At 48.5% G+C, this 22,883-nt stretch overlaps 1 protein-coding gene across 1 annotated transcript; it reads right to left on the reverse strand.

Annotated features, from left to right (window-relative positions):
- Nucleotides 1-4,227: 4,227 nt before the first annotated feature.
- On the reverse strand, nucleotides 4,228-15,324 carry Sumo3 (small ubiquitin like modifier 3). Its single transcript, XM_027394301.2, has 4 exons — nucleotides 15,170-15,324; nucleotides 11,774-11,902; nucleotides 7,253-7,324; nucleotides 4,228-5,515 (listed from the first exon to the last, which is right to left on the reverse strand). The coding sequence occupies exons 1-4, from the start codon at nucleotides 15,188-15,190 to the stop codon at nucleotides 5,405-5,407; spliced, it is 333 nt and encodes a 110-aa protein (XP_027250102.1). The 5' UTR covers nucleotides 15,191-15,324; the 3' UTR covers nucleotides 4,228-5,404.
- Nucleotides 15,325-22,883: the final 7,559 nt, after the last annotated feature.

Genomic DNA, 22,883 nt, shown 5'->3' on the forward strand with positions numbered 1-22,883 from the left:
CGACCTCGAACTCACAGAGAGATCCCCCTGCCTCTGCCTCCCAAGGGCTGGGATTAAAGGCGCGCGCCACCGCACCTGCCCTTTCAAGTGACCACGCTGATTTGAAAAGATGACACTTTGCACGGATGCCTTGGTGTCACAAAGAAAGGATGAAGTCTCCATCCCGGCCTATATCCCACTCTTCCTGTGACCAAAACCAATCAGGCTCGCTGCTGGGGAATCTGCTCCTCCTCACCACACGGAGCTACCAGGTAGATAGATGTTCTGCAGCTTCTTGGTTGCATAACTGCTTTCCTATGAGGGGTAGGACTCTCCCAGAACCCAGGACGTGGTACTTTGGGACATGTTTCCTGCTGGGAAAGTCCCTCTGGGACCCTGAGTACAGATTTGTAGCTGTATCTCCTCACGCATCCGTTGAACTCAAAAGATTTGAGGCATTAGGTTCGTGTGTCATTTAACATTACAGAAAAATAGAAAAAGAATACCGAAGGATCTGCTACACCAGTTACACACACACACACACACACACAGAGAGAGAGAGAGAGAAGAGAGAGAGAGAGAGAGAGAGAAGAGAGAGAGAGAGAGAGAGAGGAGAGAGAGAGAGAGAGAGAGAGAGAGAGAGAGAGAGAGAGAGAGATGGCCTCCAGAACACACGGCCCCTCATGCTTTTGGGTGTGAGGGAAACACTAATCTTCTACACACATCCAAAGGAATGGCAGCCACGATTCCCTGGGGGCAGTTTGTGTGTGAAATGTGGCCCAATAGTCCATGTTTGCACAGTGGTCAGTTTTGGAAGGCTTTAGCAGATGAGGCCTAGCAAGTGGGTCATTTGGGAGTGCAAGTGGCTCTTGAGATTTAGTGCTTAGCATGACTCCTGTCCCTCTCTGCTTCCTGTTCAGCTGAGGTGCCAACAAGCAGCTGCCACACACCACCGCCGCCCACCACCCTGCTTCCCTACCATGATTGACTGTTACCCCTCAAACCCTGAGACAACATAAAGTTCCCTTAAGTTGCTTCTTTTCGAGCACTGATCACATCATCAGGAAAACAGAATGGAAAAGTAGAGCCGTGAAGCGGTGCTGCAATAGACCTAACCCTGTGGTTCAGGTCTTCAGAACTAGTCCTAGGAGAGAAGTGCAAGAGCTCAGAGCTGTGAGCTAGACTAGCTCTAGGGTGCTATAAGCACACCTATGGGGACCATCCTGGTGGGATCCAGAAGGTGAGAAGGCTGAGAAACACAGCCACTAAAGATGGCTCACAATATTTTATTTCAGAGGCGAACAAAAGGACCCTGTCAGAAACTGGGCTGGCAACCACTCATGTCATACTCTGTGATGGGACAAAACAGTGCAGTTTCCTCCATCTTGTATTTTTTTGTTTTGTCTTTCAAGACAGGGTTTTCTTCGTGTAGCTTTTGGAGCCTGCCCAGGAACTCACTCTGTAGAACATTCTGGCCTCAAACTCACTGACATTCATCTGCCTCTGCCTCCCGAGTGCCAGGATTAAAGGCATGCACCACCACTCCCTGCCTCATTTTGTATTCTTGCTGAGATCATTTTAGGTTTAACTGGAATCTGATCTCCTTGATAGGCAGCCCTATGGACCATTACTCTATTCTAGGAACCCGAGGTGAAGATGCCCCAGCTAACTTAGCTTCTGTTGAAGCCTGTGTTCCAGCTAACTGCTTTTAATCTGTTTGCTTGCACAAAACTTCCCTCTGTAGCTGCTGGCTGAGATATCAGAATGCGGTTTTGTATTTTAAAAACATCTTACTCCACTCAGGAGGCGGTGGCAGGTGAATCTCTTATGAGTCCGAGCCAGCCTGGTCTACAAACTGAGTTTCAGGACAGCCAGGGCTGTTACACAGAACAAAACAAAACAAAACAAAAAACCTTACTCTAAACCAGTGGTTCTCAACCTTCCTAATGTTGTGACCCTTTAATACAGTTCCTCATGTTGTGGTGGCCTCCAACTATAAAATTTTCATTGCTACTTCATTAACTATAATTTTGCTACTGTTATGAATTGTAACACAGGATATCTGGTATGTGACCCCTGTGCAAGGGTTTTTCAACCCCCAATGGGGTCACGACTCACAGGCTGAGAACTACTGCTCTAAACACTCGGAGCTCCATCTGAGTCCCAAATACCTGAGTATAGTCCTAGCTGGATGGAATAAAGACCATCAGTTGACTACAGACTGTGTCTGAGTGGTCTTCTCTGGTGTACTCCCTATAACAATTCTAGATAGTTTTATCTGCATCCTGAAAACTTGGGTGAGGCTGAATTTCAAAAGTAATGGGCTAAATTGTTAGGCAGAGGAAATTTCAAGGAAGCCTAACATCCAGATTTACAGTCAGAACAAGTAGAAAGTGGTGCAGAGAAATATGGAAAATGGAGATTGGACCAAGTTGAGGGTAGGGCAGATGTGGGATAAACCGGCCATAGTTGTTAAAGGAATTTAGTGCCATTGAAGAGATGTCTGAGACCTTGCTCTGGGATAATAGGTTAAGGTTCCTAGAAGGCAATGTCTCACCAATTGAAATGAGAACTTAGTGTTATAAAAATGCAAATCCATCCTTAAGGACAATGCTTGAAAAGAGACCCTTCAGGGTCTACTGATGGAAAACAGCACACAGGGAGATGTTTTCCCAGGCTCAGCCGCAAGAGCACACAGAGGTGGATGTAACAATGGTCTAAGTGTGCCAGGCTTTCCCTGGAGCCGGCAGCCAAATGTGGTGATGGCATCCACATTTACAAGATGTAAGGGGGAAGAATCATGGACATCTGTGCCAAGATTCCAGAAAGCCACTGAAACCAAACAATGGGTGGCAATAGCAGATTCCGTGCCCGAAGGCCTTCAGAAGTTGAGAAGGTGGGAGGCTATAGTGTAACAGACCCCCGAACATTAGATGCCAGCAAAGTGGGATGTTGGATGCTCACCGAGGAAAGCTGCAGGCACCAAGGAAACAGAATTGTGGGGTGGGACTGCCCGAGACCACTAGGGCCCAAATGATACCAAGCACCTCTGACCCCATAAGGGAGCAGCAGGGTTTGTCTTCTGCCCTGCTGGAGTTCATTAATCTTGCTTTGGCCTAATCTCTCTTTGCTATGCTCTAATTCTGCCCTTTTGAAACAGGCATGTTTACTCTGTGCTATTGTATGTTGGAAGTAACTTATTTTACAGGGGTTCACAATTCAGAAATTGTCTCGAGTCTCAGAGCAAACTTTGAACTTACGACAGTAAACTGTGGGAGTTCTTAAGATGGAAGAGGGTTGTGTGTGGGGGGGTGGAGAGATAACACTAAGAAATAGACTAAATGCATTTTGTATATGAGGTCAACAATTTTAAGTGCCAAGTAGATTATAAAGTCATGTATTTGGGTGTTTAGTTGACAAACAGTGGATTTATCAAAAAGAAATACCTAGAACATTAATGAAGCTCACCCTTTAGTATGCCTTAAGGGCTGTGAGAAGGTGGGAGGGGGTGGTCAGGACACAACTCACCCTAAATATGGGCCACATTATTTCAAGGGCTACAGTCTGGACTAAATAAAAAGTAAACCAGTGGGAGCCAAGTACCTGTGCTCATCTCTCTGCTTTCTGGTCCACCCTGCTTCCTCCTTAGCTTGCTTCTTGCCAGGCATTTTGTGACAGTAATGAGAAAGTAACTAACATAGCACCACAGCCATCTCCCTCCCCTTAGGGGCTCTTCTATCTACTGCATTTAACCAGCTCTTCTTCCGCTGCACCATCTTAGGGACCTACAAAATGGCTCTGTGTCTGTATGTGCTTTAATCCGCACGCTCCTGCTGCTGGATGATTAAGTGCTTGGCGTTTCTGCTCAACTGGTACACTAGAATAGCTTGGGTAAGGACAACTCTGGTTTTGTTTCACATAAGTACTGAAACTCCTCAAGGCCAAATTAGCATCACTTCATTTTCAAAACAGATTAGTAGGTCATCAGCTTCACAAGGGATGACCTATTCAAACAGCAAAAAGACAGACTCCCAACACTAAGACCCTGCCTCTAAAACCCACCTTGTTCTCACACAAGACACCTAGGGCAGGCAACACGGAGCAGCATGGGGCACATGAGCTGTCAGGACCTACAAATTTCCAGGAACAGCTTTTCTGTCCATGTCTGAGTGACCTCACTGGACAGACTGTCAGTAGTGAGTTGTAACATATGCAGTCTCCAAATACAGTGTTTAACATAAGCCAAGAGACAGAATACCAAACTATATTTACTGTTTACAGTAGTAAAGGACAACAAATAATGTACAAACTGGTGAATAAACACAACAGAGCCAACAGACATCCCACCCAAGCCCACGCAGCAAAACAGGAAACAAGAACATTTTCCTCAGGATTTTAAGCAAGCGAGAGACGGTAGGTCAGTGTCGGGTGACTATAAAAGGCAGAGATGGCCACCAAGCAGCAATGAATCCTTACAGAAGGATGACAGGCAGAACTACGAACATTTAACTGGTACAGACCCCACGATGCAGGACCAATGTCACCCACTGGTGCATCACTTTAATACACATGTGGAAAGCGGCAGAGCATAATCCATGAGAATGAGGTCACCTTTCCCTGGCTTTCTTTTGCAACCACACTTTAAAGCAGGTCTTTTCCACAACGTCACTGTAAACTTGATACTTAACCAATTACCTTCTTATACAGAAACCATAATTGTGTATCGGAACCAAGTACTAGAAAATATCTGAGGCCACATTCAGTTTCCAAATGAGACATGGCAATTACTTTCTTCTACATTATATGGAGGGAAGAGAGTGGGTCTCACTGTACCAGCCTTCCCATGTATGCATGACCAGGTACCAAGTACAAAGGGGCACGTGCAGGAGTGGCTGGGTCAAGGACTAAGGACTCCTTTCATCTTTAAAAAGCATTGGTCTTCTCCCTTTAACTTTACCATATCTTTGACAAAGCTCAAATTTACAGTATTTCACATTTTAACAATCGATGCCCACAACAAATAGGTGGAATTCTGTTCCTCTCCTCTCTCTCAACATCCGTAGGCATGCCCACTGAGTAATGTGACCACAAGCTCTACTTGATTAGGACAAGTCAAACCAGAGGTAACTACAGTTTTGGGGGTTAGAGTGGGGACATAGGCCAGGAGTCTACATCCAGCCCCAAGCTTTGGGGGAAAAATATTTTAGGGATGGGAGGAAACAGAAATGAAAACAAAAACAAATCCCAAGAGCTCACATCTCATTTCCCATAAGCAAACACTTTTGTTGGCCAAGTTCCCTAATACTCTCATCCCTGCATTATGGTCTGTCTTCACTCCAAGCCCATCGGAAAAGGAGACTCCTTCAGTGACTCTGGCTTCTGCTGACTCTTCTGTGAGTGGTGGGCGTGGCTGCATGTTCACCATTCAATAGCAAATGTCAGGACAATGGTTGGGTGTGGGGATGGTCCCTCGGGAAGCTGTTCCTCCTGTCTGCTGCTGGAATACGTCAATGGTGTCCTCGTCCTCCATCTCCAGCTATCCGAGTTGCCGAGGCAGGCCCAGGGAAAGGAACAGGAAATGTCAGAGAGGTGAATACACAACAATTGCATGCTCCCAAACAGCCTCCCCACACTAGACACAGCCCAGTCACTTTGGCTGGAGTGCAGCATGCAGGGAAAAAGGGCCCCTCCAGTGGGGTCAGAGTAATAACCACTATCCACCCAACTTCTGACAAGATTCATAGAATAGTCACAGCTAAGAACAGAGAGAAAAATGGGTCACTAAAAACAGACTAATGGGCCACAGAATACATTATGTGCACTTACAATGTCTACTTTACATATTGCATTTTAAAGCATTTTTATACATTTTTAATGGAGAGGGGGCACTCACATGAACTCAGATCATCAGGTTTGGTGACAAGCATCTCGCCCACCAAGCCATCTCACCAGCCCCAGTTTGTAGATAAACATTTTATATCCACAAAAAATTTTGCCTATCATTCTCTTATCTTTAGTTTTTATGTGTTCTGTGTGTGTGGTTATGTGAGCGTATGTGCCTCACATACATCGAGGATTCAGAAGAGAAAGTCAGATCCCCCGGCACTGGAGTTGCAGCCATGAGCTGCCATATGCGTGCTGGGAATTGAACCCAGGTCCTCTGGAAGAGCAGCCAGTGCCCTTCACCCCTAAACTACCTCTCCAGGACCACCCCCCCAAAAAAAAACGTTCTTTTTTTCTGAGACATGGCTCTCTGTATAGCCCTGGCTATTCTAGAACTCTCTCTGTAAACCAGGCTAGCCTTGAACTCAGAGATCTATATGCCTCTGCGTCCTGAGTGCTAGGATTAAGCATGCATCACTACCACTAAACCCCAAAATAACTTCTCTAATTAATTTGATTTTATGTGAATGTATATCTGTGTACCACATGTGTGTCTGATGCCCAGAGGCCAGAAGAGGGCATCAGATCCCTGGAACTGGAGTTACAGGCAGGTGTAAGCTGCCATGTGGGTGCTGGGAGTCAAGCTCTGGTTCTCTGAAAGAGCAGCCTGTGTTCTTAAGTGATGAGTCATCTCTCCAGTCCCCACAAAAATATTTTTAATTAAAAAATTTAAAAGGCCAGGTAGTGATGGTGCACAACTTTAATCCCAGCACTCAGGAGGCAGAGGCAGGTGGATCTCTGTGAGTTCAAGACCAGCCTGGTCTACAAGAGCTAGTTCCAGGACAGGCTCCAAAGCTACAGAGAAACCCTGTCTCAAAAAACAAAACAAAAACAAAAATTTAAAAGTAAGCCAGACAGTGGTGGTGCATGCCTTTACAAAGCAAGTTCCAGGACAGACTCCAAGCTACACAGATTTTGAAACCTTGTCTCAAATAAATAAATAAATAAATAAATAAATAATAAATAAATAAATAAAGTAAGACAAATATCCAGGTTCTGACTCCAACAAAGAGCAAGTGGTTGTCGCTAAGCCGTCAGGACCACAGGGGCGGTCACGCCACAACACCCAGTACATGTGGATGTGTGGGCAATTGTCAAGTGTTGGCCATGGCCCCCAAAGGTATGGCTCCTACACTTGGACTCTGTCTCGAAACAGCAAAGTTAGGCTTGGCGGTACCACTTCATCTGAGAAACTAATCTCAAAATATCAAAATTCAAAGTCTCATAATTAAAATCATTTCGGGAACAAGTCATTTTGTTTGCACCTATTTTATTCTCAAACGACAGTGTTCCAAAGGCACAGACCCTAGCACATAGGGCTACTTCATACCTGGGCTGGAGTGTCTGTTTCGTTGATTGGTTGTCCATCAAACCGGAATCGAATCTGCCTCATTGACAAGCCCTGGGGAAAATGAGGAAATGAATTAGATGTTCCCAGACAACGCAGATTAACCTCAAGATTTCTAGAACCAGCAACAATGTTAGCATTCTGTGTATGCACACATCAGCTGAGGAGAAAGATCACTGGTGGTCCACAATCTACAGCACATGCTGCCCCAAACTGACCCATTCAGAAGTCTCCATCCCATTCAGACACCCGGCCCACCCTAAGCCTGCCCCTTACTTCCTCCTAGAAGCTAAACTGAGCTAAGTTCCTCCCAGAACTTCTGTACAGCAGTACCATTTCCTCCTCTAGAAAGTTCCCAGAGAGAAACAAGTCAAGCGAGCGTGAGGGCCATAGTCAGGAAGGCTGGGAAGAGCACAGCAGAGACAAGGCGTTTTCCATCCTGAAAGGAGGGCAGCAGTCTGCCTCTGCTTGTCTAGGGAGCAGGTGAACAACACCCAGGTGAACAACACTCAGCAACTTTGCTGTCCCTGAAACAGGACAGACGGGATAAACTTTGGCTGTTTATGCGGTCCTGAAGCCTCCCTGAAATGACATGAATGAAAGGCAAGGCCTTGAGGAAGAGCCAGTGGACAGTTGGTCTCTGCTGGTTGGGAGTCTGAAGCCACAAGCCAAGGACACTGGAGTCTCATGGGTGCTGTACCCAGGGATGGTGAGACTAGGAACGCCCCTCCCCACTCTGGGCCAGGGAAGCTGGTGAATTTTTTTTGAAAGTTCACACACAGGGGCTAAAGAGATGGCTCCGAGGTCAAGAGTACTTGATGCTCTTACAGAGGTCCAGGTTCAATTCCCAGCACCCACATGGCAGCTCACAACTGTCTGTAACTCCAGTTCCAGGGGGTCTGATGTCCCCTTTTGGTCTTTGTAAACAAACACCAGTCATTTATACGGGGCACAGACATACATGCGGGCAAAAACACCCACACACATAAGCTTTTTAAAAAATAAAGAGAGTTCACACATAAATTTCTAAGGGTTCAAAGTCCTCCAGAACTCTCAAAGGCCAAGTAAGTATCTCTTCCACATCAGTAAGAAGGACTCTCTGGAGATGTGGACTCAGAGCTCTGTCAAGTATGGTGCCAGGTGGTGGTGATGCATGCCTTTGCAAATCTACAGAGTGTGTTCCAGGACAGCCAGGACTACACAGAGAAACCCTGTCTCAAAAAAACAAAAAAAGACATGTTGGCAAATGGGTGTCCAGGACAGGCTAATAAAAGCCAGCATTCCCCATGTGCCTCAGAGACCCCCCTCAGTCTTCCAGGTGCATTCCCAGGTGCAGGGTAGAGCCTGGAGGTATTCTTTCCCAGGAAACCTAGTGCCTTTCAGATCAGCATCTGGGACCCTCCAGAGCTCCCAGTTCTAACACAGCGCCCTGTGGACGTGCAGCCTCCGCCATACTCTCTTTCCTGCGGTGGTTCACTGCTTCACTCTTAAAATACAAGCAGAAGCTGGGGACATTTAAGAAAAGACCCTATGGGGCTGGAGAGATGGCTCAGGGGTTGAGAGTACTGCCTGTGCTTCCAAAGATCCTGAGTTCAATTCCCAGCAAACACATGGTAGCTCACAACCATCTGTAATGAGATCTGGTGCCCTCTTCTGGCCTGCAGGGATACATGCAGACAGAGCACTGTGTACATAATAAATAAGTCTTTAAAAAAAAACAAACAAAAAGAAGGGGAAAAAAAGACCCTAACATGTGAAAACAGACCAGGGGAAGAGCATGTTACAGAAGTGACATGCTTTCCCAGTGAAGAATCACTCCACACACTTAGAGGTGAGGGAAAAGCTCTTTAATAAAATAGCATGTGTCTGGCTCTGGCTAATGCCCAAAGGGGAGGCCTCATATAGAAGATTTTACTAACTCATATACACCCGAGGCTTATGGATTTCACATATGATGTCATCCTCAAATCTCTGTCAGGTCACCAGGTCACACTTTGAACAACATAAACAGACAGGAGATTCAGTCTGGACACTCAGGCAGATGTGAGGCTTACACAGCAAAGGTGCTGCACATTGCCAGAATTACTTTAAGCATGTCAGTGCAGTTCTTTCAAATAGTTGTTACCTGGGGTGGTCTTGTCCACCAGACAGATTATACATTTTCCAGTGAGAACTGGGGGCATTATGGCAGGCTAAGACTTAACACGGTTGTGGCCGTGCTGGGCCCCTTGTGCTGCATTGTAGAAGCATGGTATTTGATATGGGGATTGGACTAACAAGCTGGTTCTAAGTCAGGTTGTCTCCTTTGTTGAGGGAATAGAGCCCAATGGTCAATCCTGATGAATCAGCAGTTACATCCTAGCATCCTACATTTCTCTTATCCAACAGGCCTGGTTAGAATACTACTTATCTTTGGGGTATTTTGGAGGCAGTGCTCCTTTAGCTGAATTCTACTTTGTATGACTTCATGTCTCCTAAGCAAATCTACTAGTAAAGGCTTTGTAACATCATTTTGCTTTTCTTCAATATCATGAGGCAGAAAAAAAAGGAAGGGGGTGGAGCAGTTAAAACTTAAAGCTTCAATAAAGCTAAAAACATACTTATACATGCTCTCTCTCTCTCTCTCTCTCTCTCTCTCTCTCTCTCTCTCTCACACACACACACACACACACACACACACACACACACACACACAAGAACACTCTAGAAAGTTGCTACTAGGGGAAAAAAACACAAAACAGGAAAAGACAGAATTTGTGGAAACTAAAAATCATGACGAGCAAGAATGGCCTATAAAGTGGGAAGATAAGGAGAGGGAAAAGTCAAAGAGACAGCAACAGTAGCACCCAGTGCAAAGGGGAAAGACAATGGTCAGAGGCAAGCATGGCTGACTGCGGGAGGACCGAGCACTCCAAACATGAAACACGGCAGAGGCAGATGTCTGCCTACAGAGTAGTGAGGACAGTCAGAGTCAGGGTTATAGCTGGAAAGGGTCCGGAAAGCACCTCCCCAGAGGGATAAGAATCACCTCCAGAGCCCCTGCCGAGATGACAGTGAATTATGGCACCTCCCAAAGCAGTGCACCTCAGCCGAAAATACTCCATGCAGCCAAGCATGCAAGTCCCTGTCAGATACAAGGGATGATGTTCCACACAAAGAGGGGGAATTCACACACACACACACACACACAGATACAGTAGGAAGGCTACGTGAGTCTCCAGAATGATTCTCAAAAGGCTATGGGATGGCAATCATGCAGACACCCTCACTCCAAAGCAATGGTTTAGGTGGGGCCAGCAGGAGGCTCCAAACATTGAGGCAGCTGATCTAGTGTGCCTCCCACCCCTGAATGTGGGGGCCTCAGCAGAAGATTAGGGTACAAGGAAACATACATGAGAGCAAGCAGACTGAGCAGAACACAGGCAAGGAAGGGCCCTGCACACTGGCACAGTCTAAGTAGTGGCACACAGCACAAGCAGCTGACTCAGCTGGGAGGGCACAGGGGACACAGCGTCCTCAGAAAGTTCTGTCTCACCTTTCACAGGTGAGAAAAGTACCCAAGGTCAAAACCTAGAAGACAAGAGGGCAGGTGCACTGTCTGCAGGGCTTGAGAGCCAGGAAGGAAAAGCACAGTATTGCCTGGCAGAGCACGTTCAACAAAGTCCCAAGGCAGGAATGTGGCTATCAGGGCAGTAGATAAAGGGCAGCAAACAGCTGTGTTTGCAAGCACTTAAGGGCAACCTTGAACCACCATATTGAGATGCCACTGCCCACACCAAAGGGCAGGACCCCCTACCAGATGGCAGGGCTCAGACAGGAACTGGCACGTAGGTCTATGTGCAGCAGGCCAGGCAGCCACTGGGGCAGACAACAGAGGAGCAAGACCAGGAATCCAAGGGCTCCCGGTGGGCTGGAGCATACCCACATGCCAAAAGGTCCTTAGTGAGAATGAACTAGATGGATGAACCCAAGCATCATGTGTGCCAGAGCCATGAGTCCACACCGACACTGACAACAGCGAGCAGAAATGACCAACCCAGCTGGTCACTGTTGGGGACAAAGGTCAGTCAGCATGCTATTTTGAAATGGTAATTAGGGAGAAGATAAAGTGTTTCCTCGATTCCCTAAATAAGACAGAAAATCAAATTGCCCATGAGGTCGGCACAAACAAGCGTAATTGCATGGATATCAGAGGGAGGAATTGGAATCAGCACTGATCCTTATCTGCACACACCACAGAACATCACCACCAGACCCAGGTGGGACCCATGTGCTGGCTGATGGACTGTAATTACCACCACCATGATGGTGTCTATGAGGAAGCAAACCCACACTGGAGCCTGCTCAAGCCTCAAACTCCACCTTGCCATTTGCAGGAAACCGGCCGGGGAGAAGACACACTATAAGAGACATGCAGCTAGCAAAACCCAGGGCAGCAAGGGCACACCTGCAACACAAGCAGACCCCACAGGACTTCCCCACCCCGAATGGGGCTCTACCTACCTGCCTCTCACAGTAGGCCTTCATCAGCTTGCTCAGTGGGGTGTGCCTCTTGATCTTGAACTGTACCACTGAGCCATCCTGCCCCGCAACTTTCAGGTTGATATGGTCATTCTCTGTCTTCACTCCCTCCTGAAAGACACAGGAATTGGGACTCAAAGCCAGCTCAGAACCACCAGGGTTTAAAACGTAAGTCCTTAGGTAAGAGTTGTTGTTTCAAGTCTTTAAAACCTACCTAATTCTTAAGACTCCCCCAGCAGCACTGCTCGTGTGATTGTCTTATTTTTACACAGAATTTATTTTTAACCTACATTTGTTAAGCACCGTGACAGAAACAGTGGTACAAAGCCAGTGTCCTCACAGACAACCAATTCAAAGACAAAAATCTACTCATTAGATCTAGGAAGCCAAAGAAAACCCATCTTTATTTTAAAAATGACTTATGAGGCCGGGTGTTGGTGGCACACGCCTTTAATCCCAGCACTCGGAATGCAGAGGCAGGCGTATATGAGTTCGAGACCGGCCTGGTCTACAGAGCAAGTTCCAGGACAGGCACCAAAATACAGAGAAACCCTGTCTCGAAAAACAAAAACAAACAAACAAACAAGACTTATGAGACTGGTAAACACATTTGCATGGTTTTATAAGACTGGTAAGAAAAGCCACATAAAACCAAGAGTGGAGAACCAGAGGAACACTGGGGGACTCTGAGGGATCCGCTGGAGTCAGCAGGGTGAAAACTGTAGTTCCCTGGACCCTCTGGTCTTAGACTGTGCTCTTCTGTGGCTGGGTGTGGCTCCAAGGAATGAGTATGCTCAGCCTGCACAGGCCCTGGGTCCCTATTGAACAGCACTAGTTTTTATACATCGTGGTACACACGAGAGCTGGACAAAGGCGAAGTCAGTACTTGTCAGTTGCTGGAAACACACTTTGAACAGAGCCAACTTTGGGGCTGTTCGATCTGGGAAGGAACTACTTTTGTTGTTCAGGGCATGAGTGACTCACACAGTATATCAAAAGCCCATAGGAGCTTTTTAACCTTTATTATTTTTGAATGTGTCTGACTATTTTGTGTATCACACGCAGGCAGTGCCCATGGAGGCCAGAAGAGGGCGTCAGATGCTCTAGGACTGCAGTTAACAGATGCTTGTTAGCAGTCACCTGGGTGCTGGGAACTGAACTGTGTCCTCTCAAAGAGCAGCCAGTGCTTCTAACCCCTGAGCCATCTCTCCAGCCTTGGGAACCGTTTACTTTTTAAGGACATAGATCCCTTGGTCCATCTGCAGACCGCATTTTCTCCCTGTCCTCACACCAGTTTTTTCCCACAGCTTAACTGAGTAACTCCCTGCTTCCCTTGGATGGCCTCTGCCACTTTTTTATTCCTGGAGAAAGGGGCAGAACAGCATCAGGAAGCAACCTGCTCTGAGCTTGGTACAAAAGGCCTTGGGTAGAACAGTGTCTGGAAAGGAGCCTGCCCTGTGCTGGATCCTAAAAGCCTTGGCTAAGAGCTTTTTCTAGCCTGAGAAACAGTTCCCAGGTGAGAGGGTCCTGCAGGGACCTGAGAGAACAAACACCTGAGCACCCTCCTTCCATTCCCTCCTGTGAGAGAATTCCCAGCATTCAGTCACAGGACACCAGTGACACAGTAGCACTTCTCAGAGAGCTTGGCTACTGCTCCAAACTGTGGGCTCCACTGTGAGAAAAAGTGAACAACTCCAGGCCCCCAAGATGCACTGACTTCTATCAGGAAAAAAAAAAAAAAAATGCTGTGTTCAAATCAGACACAGGAACCAGGGCCTAAACAGAAATGCCAGCAGAGGTGAAAGGGCCCAAGGCACGCTCCCCTCTAACAGCAGGATAGCTGGCACAGTCCAGTAGTTCTCTGATTAGCAAGCAAACTCAGAGGTTAAGAAAAATGAGGCTTGCCAGGCATTGGTGGCCCACGCCTTTAATCCCAGTACTGGGAAGGCAGAGGTAGGCGGATCTCTGTGAGTTCGAGGCCAGCCTGATCTCCAGAGCGAGTGCCAGGATAGGCTCCAAAGCTACACAGAGAAACCCTGTCTCGAAAAAACAAACAAACAAAAAAAAAAAAAAGAAAGAAAGAAAGAAAAATGAGGCTTAGCACGATGACTTCGAATACCTGTAACCCCAGCACTCCTGGGTATAGGTAAAGACCAGCTAGCGTGACACAGGGAGACCCTGTCTCAAAACAAAACAAAGGCTGGCCAGGTGTGGTGGCACACTCCATTAATCACAGCACTCAGAAAGCAGAGGCCAGAGGATCTGTGAGTTCAAGGCTAGCCTGATCTACATAGAGACCTTGCCTTTAAAAAGGGGGTGGGGGGATAGCTCACTGGCAGAGCACCTGCCTAGTGTACAAAAGCTCCTGGGTTGGATCACCAGTGCTGCAAAATATAAATAAAAGTATAAACCCCTGCCTCCACTAACCTAGAACGGCAGGTGTGGTCTTTCCAGTACCACACCCGGCACTCACTTCCTGCCTAACCTCATAAAGAGGAAACCAACTACAAAACAAAGTGTTTACTCTTAGTCCAGTACAAACAGGTGCTCTCATTCAACGTCCCTGTTGTCCCTGTTGGTGTAGGCAGCACCCAAGGCTGAGTTGGAATTAAAAGTCAGAGCCCTGCAGCCAAGATGATGCTGGGATCAACTGGTGAATTCACAGCGGGGTACCATAGCATTCCAGAGGTTTGCCCTGCTCCTGGGGTCTCTCATCCGAACCAAGAGAGCGGTCATCTCTGGGCCCAGGGCGGTGAACACAGAATGCCAGGCTCCCAGCAGGACAGGTCGAGGGTGGAAAAACTTTTAATTGAGATTGGGCCATGCGGGTCTTCCCACGCACTAACTGCCGAGACTAAGTAAGGGGGACCGCAATGGGGGGGTGGGAGAGCACCGGACCCGGCCAACAGTGAGAAGCTCGGAGCGGCCAGCTTGGCTCCTGCACCGCTGCAGCTCTCGGAGCGCCCACGGGGGCCTCACGCGTGGGCCTCTGCACACGGCACAAGAGGGATGGCCACGTCGAGGAGGGAGGACTGAGAGGAAGACTGGATAACCGAGAGCCAGCACCCCGCGGGACGTCCAAGTTCCGGGTTCTCGGGCCGCGGGGCGTGGCTAGACTCGGGGCGTAACTACATCGGGGGGCGGAGCTACACCGGGGGCGGAGCCCTGGCGTGGCGGGAGGCAGACCGGGGGCGGGGCCAAGGGGAGGGGCGGGCCGGGGCGAAGCTCGGGCGGGGTGCGACGCCGGTGGGGGAGGGGCGCGCGCGGCCGTGGCGGGGGAGGGGCGCGGAGGCCGGAGCGCGGGCCCGCGGGCCCCGGTCTGCGCGCGGCCCGGCCTGCGTCCTGCGGACTCTGCAGCGCCTTGCGTCCCAGGCTTACCTTGGGCTTCTCTTCCGACATGGTTGCGCGACGGCGGCGGCGGCGGGAAGCGCAAGGAGAACCGGTGGCACTGGAGCGGGCGAGTCACGCTCTCTGCCCCGCCGCTCTCCCGCCGCAACTGTCGCGGGGCCGCGCTTTATCCCCAAATCCCGGCGCGCCGGTTGGCCGCGCGGAGTCACGTGGTGGCGCGCGTGCACGAGGCGCGTGCCCCGCGCCTCGGGCGCGCGCTGGGCCGGCCGCGATCCCGGACGGTTGCAAATGCGTCACGGGGCGGGTCAGGCACCTGGGCGCGCGCAGAGCCCCGGGGACGCGCGGCCCAAGGTCCTGGGCACGGAGACCCCGGATGTGGGGACAAGACTGCCAAGGGGCCCGCCAAGGGCGCGGGCACTGGGAGGACGGGGAGGACCGGGGGCGCCTGTGTGCTGAGACAGCAGCCGGAGAATGCTTTGGCCCAACCGACCCAGGTGTCTTCAAGCAACCACTTTGCCATCCGCGTTTGGCCACTTTTTCTGTCCGCAGGCTGCCTTTGGGGAAGGGACGGGGAAGAAAATCAGGGCCATCGGGCCACCCCCCCCCTTCAGGAAGACCAACAAGAGGTTACCAGGCATGCTTTAAGGACCACACACATACTCCTGGGACAAGTCTGTGGCCTTGAGTTTGAATGTCACAGGGGAGCTCATGTCTGGAAAAGGCATCCTTTGAGGACACGGAGGATGGCCTCTGTTGGCCCAGAGAGCCAGCACATACCCCTGGTTCATCTTTTCCCGCCTGACTTTCCAGGTGGGTGGATCAGCCTCCAGAAGGGCATTCCCAAGATGGCTCCAGGAAGTACCTGTCCCTTCCCCTGGATTCTCTGTGTCTACCCTTCTCCCTCCTCACATAGTCCCAAAGTAACCACCAGACCACTGGGGTGGACGATAGTGGCACAAGAGGCCTCCATTTTGGTCTTCCATTTGCTCGTTTTCTGGGATGCTGCTGTAGACACTAAAAGCCCATTTTACACAGGAGAACACTAAGATACCTCGAGGTTTAATAACATGTCCAAGGAGCCAACTTGGTAATTACCGCAGGACAAGTGAAGCTGGGAGCACTCGCAGGAGGTTGAGCAGCATGCTGGTTGACCAGTCAGGGAGCACAAACTGGGAGCTTGAGCAGCATGCTGGTTGACCAGTCAGGGGCACAAACTGGGAGCTTGAGCAGCATGCTGGTAAAACAGGGAGCACTCACAGGAGCTTGAACAGCATGCTGGTTGACCAGTCAGGGAGCACTCACAGGAGCTTGAGCAGCATGCTAGTAGAGCAGTCAGGGAGCACTGACTGGGAGCTTGAGCAGCATGCTGGTTGACCAGTCAGGGGCACTAACTGGGAGCTTGAGCGGCATGCTGGTAGAACAGTCAGGGAGCACTAACTGGGAGCTTGAGCAACATGCTGGTAGAGCAGTCAGGGAGCACTAACTGGGAGCTTGAGCAGCATGCTGGTAAAACAGTCAAGGAGCACTCGCAGGAACTTGAACAGCATGCTGGTTGACCAGTCAGGGAGCACTCACAGGAGCTTGAGCAGCATGCTGGTAGAACACTCAGGGAGCACTCGCAGGAGCTTGAGCAGCATGCTAGTTGACCAGTCAGGGAGCACTGACTGGAAGCTTGAGCAACATGCTGGTAGAGCAGTCAGGGAGCACTTGCAGGAGCTTCAGTGGCATGCTGGTTGAACAGATAGGGAGCACTGACGCTGGTTGACCAGTCAGGGAGCACTGACTGGGAGCCTGGGCAACATGCCGGTAGAGCAGCCAGGGAATGTATCTCAGAATGTGTTCTTAGAATGCAGTCCACTTCCCTGTGTGTCTACATGCTAACACCCTCAAAACAGACCAGTCAAGACTGGCACAGTCACCCACAGTAGTCCCAAGAGGATGTTGGTGGCCATGTTCCAGAACCAGACAGCAGCCCAGAGAACGGGCAGTCTGGATTTGACAGAAGTATGTTTCTGTTCCAAGGAAGGGCTGGCAGACAAGTATCTCCATTGCCTGCTTACCCTGCAGAGCCGAGCATCTGTGAGGCCAGACTTTCCAGCCTCCTTCCCCTGTACACATGACCTTCCTCAGGAGGTCTGTTAAGGTCTTTCTATAAAGGTCCATTTGGAACTTATCCCTCACCCTGCCAGACCAATGTTTGGATCTTCCTCAAATATAGACAGACCATGGTCAAAGGTAACAGCCTATCTCTGGAATGTCCAGCTCACGCTGCGTGTGGGAGACAGAAACCAGCCCAGCCGAAGCAGTTGCTGGAAATCAAAGCACACTTCCCCTCCGCTGATGGCTATGCGTGACTCAGGGCAGGCAGGGTTCAGACGACAGTGTACCATCAGCTCCAGGACACCATGTATTATAAAGTATTGCATTGCTGTGCGGTGGTGGCACAGGCCTTTAATCCCAACATTCAAGAGGCAAAGGCAGGCAGGTCTGTTGTAGGTCTTTCTTTTGGAACCGCCAACCCCCAAATGGCATGGAGACTTGTTATTATAAAAAGTTGGCCTCTCCCGAATGACGTGGAGATTTATTACTAATTATGCAGTGTTTGGCCTTTAGCCAGTTGTTTCCGACTAGCTCTTACAACTGAGATTAACCTGTTCCTATTAATCTACTTTTTGTTATGTGGCTTTTTACCTCTCCTCCACTCTGTATGTCCAACACCCTCTGTATCTCACTGGTGTCTCTCTCTTGTGCACCTAGATTCCCCCTGAGTTCCTCTCTCTACCCAGAAGTCCTGTCTAACCTTTCCTGCCTAGAGCTCTTTATTGGCCATCACTCTCTTTATTAAACTAATCAGGTGCTTTAGGCAGGCAAGGCAAGGAAAAACAGCAACACATCTTTACACAGTTTTCTCGAATATCCAACAACACAGATCTCTGAATTCAAGGCCAGCCTGGTCACAGAGTGAGTTCCAGGATAGCCAAGGCTACACAGAGAAACTCTATCTCAAACTGGGGGGGGGGGACGAGGAGAAAAAAGTGTTGCTTTACTGTTAGCAGGATACAGGACTTGAACTGTGTGGTCTGTTGCTGAGGGCATCTGTTGCCAAGTTACCAGAATGCAACATGTGCACCTTAGAATGGATGACACCAGAATCTAAGTGGGCTATGGCTATGGACTAAACGGCCGCACTGTGAGCATTCACACCCACTGAAAACCTACTGTAGTGGAAAGTTGGCAACTGATAGAAGGAAGACACTCCTGTGAGTGTTTTTCAAAGCCTGCTCGTTCTCAAGTGATCAAGGCAATGGAGAGATGCCTCAGCAATTAACAGAACACAGTTTTTCCAAAGAACCTGAGTTTGGCTCTCAGCACCAATGTCAGGCAGCTCACTAGTACTTGTTACCCCTGCTCCAGGAAATTGGCGCCCTCTTCTGGCCTCCAGGAGCACTGCAGTCACACATTCTTATTCACACACAAATAAACATATATACACATAAAAACCATTGGCCCAAGGAGGTTCCTTGGACATTGATGGAGCTGTAGCATGATTTTAGTTACTTGAGAATAGTGGCTTGCCTGGTGTAGGGCATCCTAGCCTGCCTTCATACAGCAAACCCAGATATCCCATTATAAGTTGAGGGTGCACGCGCGCGCGCACACACATACATACATACATACATACACACACACACACACACACACACACACACACACACACACACACACACACCTACCTGTTGTGGAGGTCCTGGTCCCACTGCCCTTCTTAGCCCCAAATAAGCACACAAAGACTTATAATAATTGTAAAACTGTTGGCCAATGACTAGGGCTTCTTATTAGCTAGCTCTGTTTTAATTATTAACTCATCTCTATTAATCTAAGTATTTCCACGTGGTCTTATCTTACCAGAGAAGGGTCTGGACCTGTTATTCCTTTGGCGGCCTACATGGCAACTCTTTTGGTGGCTCACTCTGCCTGCCTTTCCCAGAATTCTCATCTCCTAGCCCTGCCTATACTTCCTGCCTGGCCAATCAGTGTTTTATTCATCAACCAAGAAAGACATATATACAGAAGGGCATCCTCCATCACACACCTGGCCACACCCCTCCAAGGAGGCAGCTAAAGGGAAAGAACACCATGTTATGATAAATCTTTCTTTCAAAAGCCGCCTGAGCCCCATGGCCACGTGTGAGCTTTACGCCAGCCGCCCGCCCTGGTTAGGGCCCAAATTAATACATAGAAACTTGTATTAGGAACAATGCTGCTTGGCCAATGACTAGGATTCCTCATCTGTTAGCTCAGTCTTAATTATCATAAATCTATATATTTTCTAAGATTTATCAGACGCCTTATTGGCATCCCTCCTTGCCAGTGGATCACATTGTGCTGCTGGAGGAGGAAGGGAAAAAAGGGGATGCTTCCTGTTTCTCCTTCGCTTAAATGTGAGTCTCCTTTCTATGTCACTTCCTGCCTGGATCACCACTTCTCTACTACATTTCCCAGAATCCTCTTTGACTCCTAGTCCCATCTAATTTGCTGTCTCATTGGCCCAACAGTATTTTATTTAACAATAAGATAAACATACACAGTACATTCCCCATCAACACCATCCAGAGAAGATGAAGAAGTAGAAAGTCAGAAGTAGCATCACTGAATAGCATGAGGGTCATGACTGAGGCACTTTCTGGGATCACACAGAGAGAGGGACACAAGGAAGTTGAAGCACTATGGAACCAATGTAAGTATGTATCCATCTGAGAGCAGTTTCAGAGAAAGGAAATAGAACAAGGAGGCAGGACACAACTGAAGACACTTCTCTAGACTAAAGAAACATGTTTGCACAAATGGATCGTGACTTTCAGTACCAAACAGCCAGAGGGGAAGGTTGGCGCTAGCTAAGGTACTTGGCGTAAGGATGGATTCCAAAGGTTCCTTTCTGTGAAGGACCCCCTGCGGCTTCCAACACCTACTGGACATGGTGGTGCACATAGTGCCCCTAGCACTTGGGACAGAGGCAGGAAAATCAAGAGTTTAGAGGCCAGCCTGCACTATAGACAGCGTCCATATTTCAAAAAAAAATTTTTTTTTATTTGAGACAGGGTTTCTCTTTGTAGCCTGGGCTGTCCTGGAGCTTGCTCTGTACCCAGGCTGACCTCCAACTCATAAAGATCCACCTGCCTCTGCCTTCTGAGTGCTGGGATTAAAGGTACCTGCCACACACCCCAACCTCTACAAGTAAATATTAAATTAAAATTTTTAATTAAAAATCAAATTTTTCTTTCTTTTCCTTTTTTTTTTTTTTTTTTTTTTTTTTTGGTTTTTCGAGACAGGGTTTCTCTGTGTAGCTTTGGAGCCTATCCTGGCACTCGCTCTGGAGACCAGGCTGGCCTCGAACTCACAGAGATCCGCCTGCCTCTGCCTCCCGAGTGATGGGATTATAGGTGTGTGCCACCAATGACCAGCTCAAATTTTTCTTGAAGATACCAGGTAGCTACCAACAAGGTGACTTTAAGGGACAAAAGCTCAAGGAAGGATGCCGCCTTGATGTCCCCACAGTGACAGGACCTGGAACAGAGAACCAAACAAACCCTTCCTTCCCTAAGTTGCTTCCTTTTCATCAGGGTATTTTGCCACAGCAACGGGAAAGGAAACTGGGACAAACCTGAGGGAACTAGAGCTACAACTTAGGAAAGAGGCTGGGTAGCTGTGGGCTCAGCCTTCACGGCCCCAAGACCAGCCCAGGCAGTCAAATTGCAACTGGGGCAAAAGCTTGTCTGACCTGCTTCCCACCAACCTAAAACAGAAAGATCTGGGCAGAGCCACCATGTAGAGATGCTGTGCAAGGACCCCGTTTAGAGAATATGTTCTCATCCACAGCATCCAGAACTAAAGTTTACATGGGAAACCACATGCCCCAGTCCAGGAAATAACCCCACAGGGGAGGGTGTGGACTTGACCAGACAGGAAAGCAGATGAGATTGGTATGTCCAGGAAATGGATTTGAAGACAGAAACTTTGCACAGCGAAGTGGGACATATTTCAGAATCCAGCTGAAAAATCCAAAGCAGAAATTAAACTTGAATTCACTGGATGAGTTTAATAACAGGTTAGACGAAGTTGAAGAGATGATTGGTGAACTGGAAGGCGGTGGGGGGTGGGGTGGGGGGGATCTTCAGAGAGCAGCAGGAAGACTGTGAATCACGTAGCGAGAGGCCTGTGGCATGAGCCCATGGCACTAACTTTGGCAAAATAAACCTCTGAGGGAGAGGAAATAATGGGAAAGAAGTAATATTTGTCTGGGCAGTGGTGGCAGCACATACCTTTAATCCTAGCACTTGGAGGCAGAGGCAGGCAGATCTCTGAGTTCAAGGCCAGCCTGCTCTGCAGAGCAAGTTCCAGGACAGCCAGGATTGCTTAGAGAGAGAAAAACCTTACCTCAAAAAACAAAAGGGAGGCCGAGCGTTGGTAGCGCACGCCTTCAATCCCAGCACACGAGAGGCAGAGGCAGGCAAATCTCTTTAAGTTCGAGGCCAGCCTGGTCTCCAGATCGAGTGCCAGGATAGGCTCCAAAGCTACACAGAGAAACCCTGTCTCGAAAAACCAAAAAAAAAAAAAAAAAAAAAAAAAAAGGGGGGGGGGCGGAGGAATATTTGAAGTCATAATAAAAGAACATTTTTCAAAACTGACTGAAGGCAAGGGTGTAATTGATCTTACTAGACCCAATATAAATGATAAATGGGTGTTTATTGGGGAACACTTACACGGATAATAATAAAGAACCTTGGTAGCGCTTCTCTGCCCTTCCTATTAGTTCTGCTGACCCAAGAGAAAGAGACCATGCAAGCTAGCAAGTGAGACCATGCCTTACACTTCCCTCTTTCAGCTTCTGCCAGAAGCCACGCACAAGGGGTGTGGCCGCCGTTAACAGGTTCACTGGCAAGATGCTGTTACAACTGACCAAAGAGAAACCATGATTACAGAAATAGCATCCATCCAATAGGAAAGCCCCCACACACACACACACACATCACCAACAGCTCTTATTAGAAGAGTAAACCTGTGCTAGAGAGATGGCTCAGAGGTTAAGAGCACCAACTGCTCTTCCAGAGGTCCTGAGTTCAATTCCCAGCAACCACATGGTGGCTCACAACCATCCATTATGAGATCTAGAAGCAGAATGTATGTATACATAATAAATAAAATCTTTTTTAAAAAAAGAAGAGTAAACCCAAAGACATTCCAGTGGCCATTTGCCCAGCAATGGCCCAACAGCTTGGGTGTCCATTGTTCACACAGCAAGTCAAGACTGTGCATCCAGAGGAAATAAAGGACTTCCATCTGAGTAACATCCCATAGTGCTGAGAGAAGCTCCCGCCAATGAAAGCACTGTAGGCAGCAGTGGGTGGAGCTGCTTCAGGACGGTGGGCGAATTCACTGTCATAAGAATATGCTAAAGGAAATTGATGACAGGATTTCTTCAGCAGGGGAAGCCTAGAAGTACAGCCAGAACCACAGAGAGTACTTTTGAAGGGAAGTGACAATGACATAGACAATAGTCATGTCAGGAATCCTAAACAAAAGCAGAATTCAAACTAGTGCAGTACCTACCCAAAGCAGGGGCAATTGAAGTTCCTGTGGTGTGGGAAGTGGTGAAGGGTAGGGCAGATAAGCTTCTAGACATTTTCAGAAATCCAAATACTCATGAGCACCCACAGATGCTCAGCAAAAGGCCATGAGATGGTCT

This window comes from Cricetulus griseus, assembly GCF_003668045.3.
Source record: "Cricetulus griseus strain 17A/GY chromosome 1 unlocalized genomic scaffold, alternate assembly CriGri-PICRH-1.0 chr1_0, whole genome shotgun sequence".
Lineage (NCBI taxonomy): Eukaryota > Metazoa > Chordata > Mammalia > Rodentia > Cricetidae > Cricetulus > Cricetulus griseus.

What these genes read in the sequence shown, in the direction of transcription:
- Sumo3 (XM_027394301.2), bottom strand. Translation starts at nt 15,190, where the DNA reads ATGTCGGAAGAGAAGCCCAAG. An exon ending in TGTCGGAAGAGAAGCCCAAG is followed by an intron (nt 11,903 to 15,169) that starts GTAAGCCTGGGA and finishes TGTGTCTTTCAG; the next exon opens with GAGGGAGTGAAGACAGAGAA. An exon ending in AGGCCTACTGTGAGAGGCAG is followed by an intron (nt 7,325 to 11,773) that starts GTAGGTAGAGCC and finishes CATTTTCCCCAG; the next exon opens with GGCTTGTCAATGAGGCAGAT.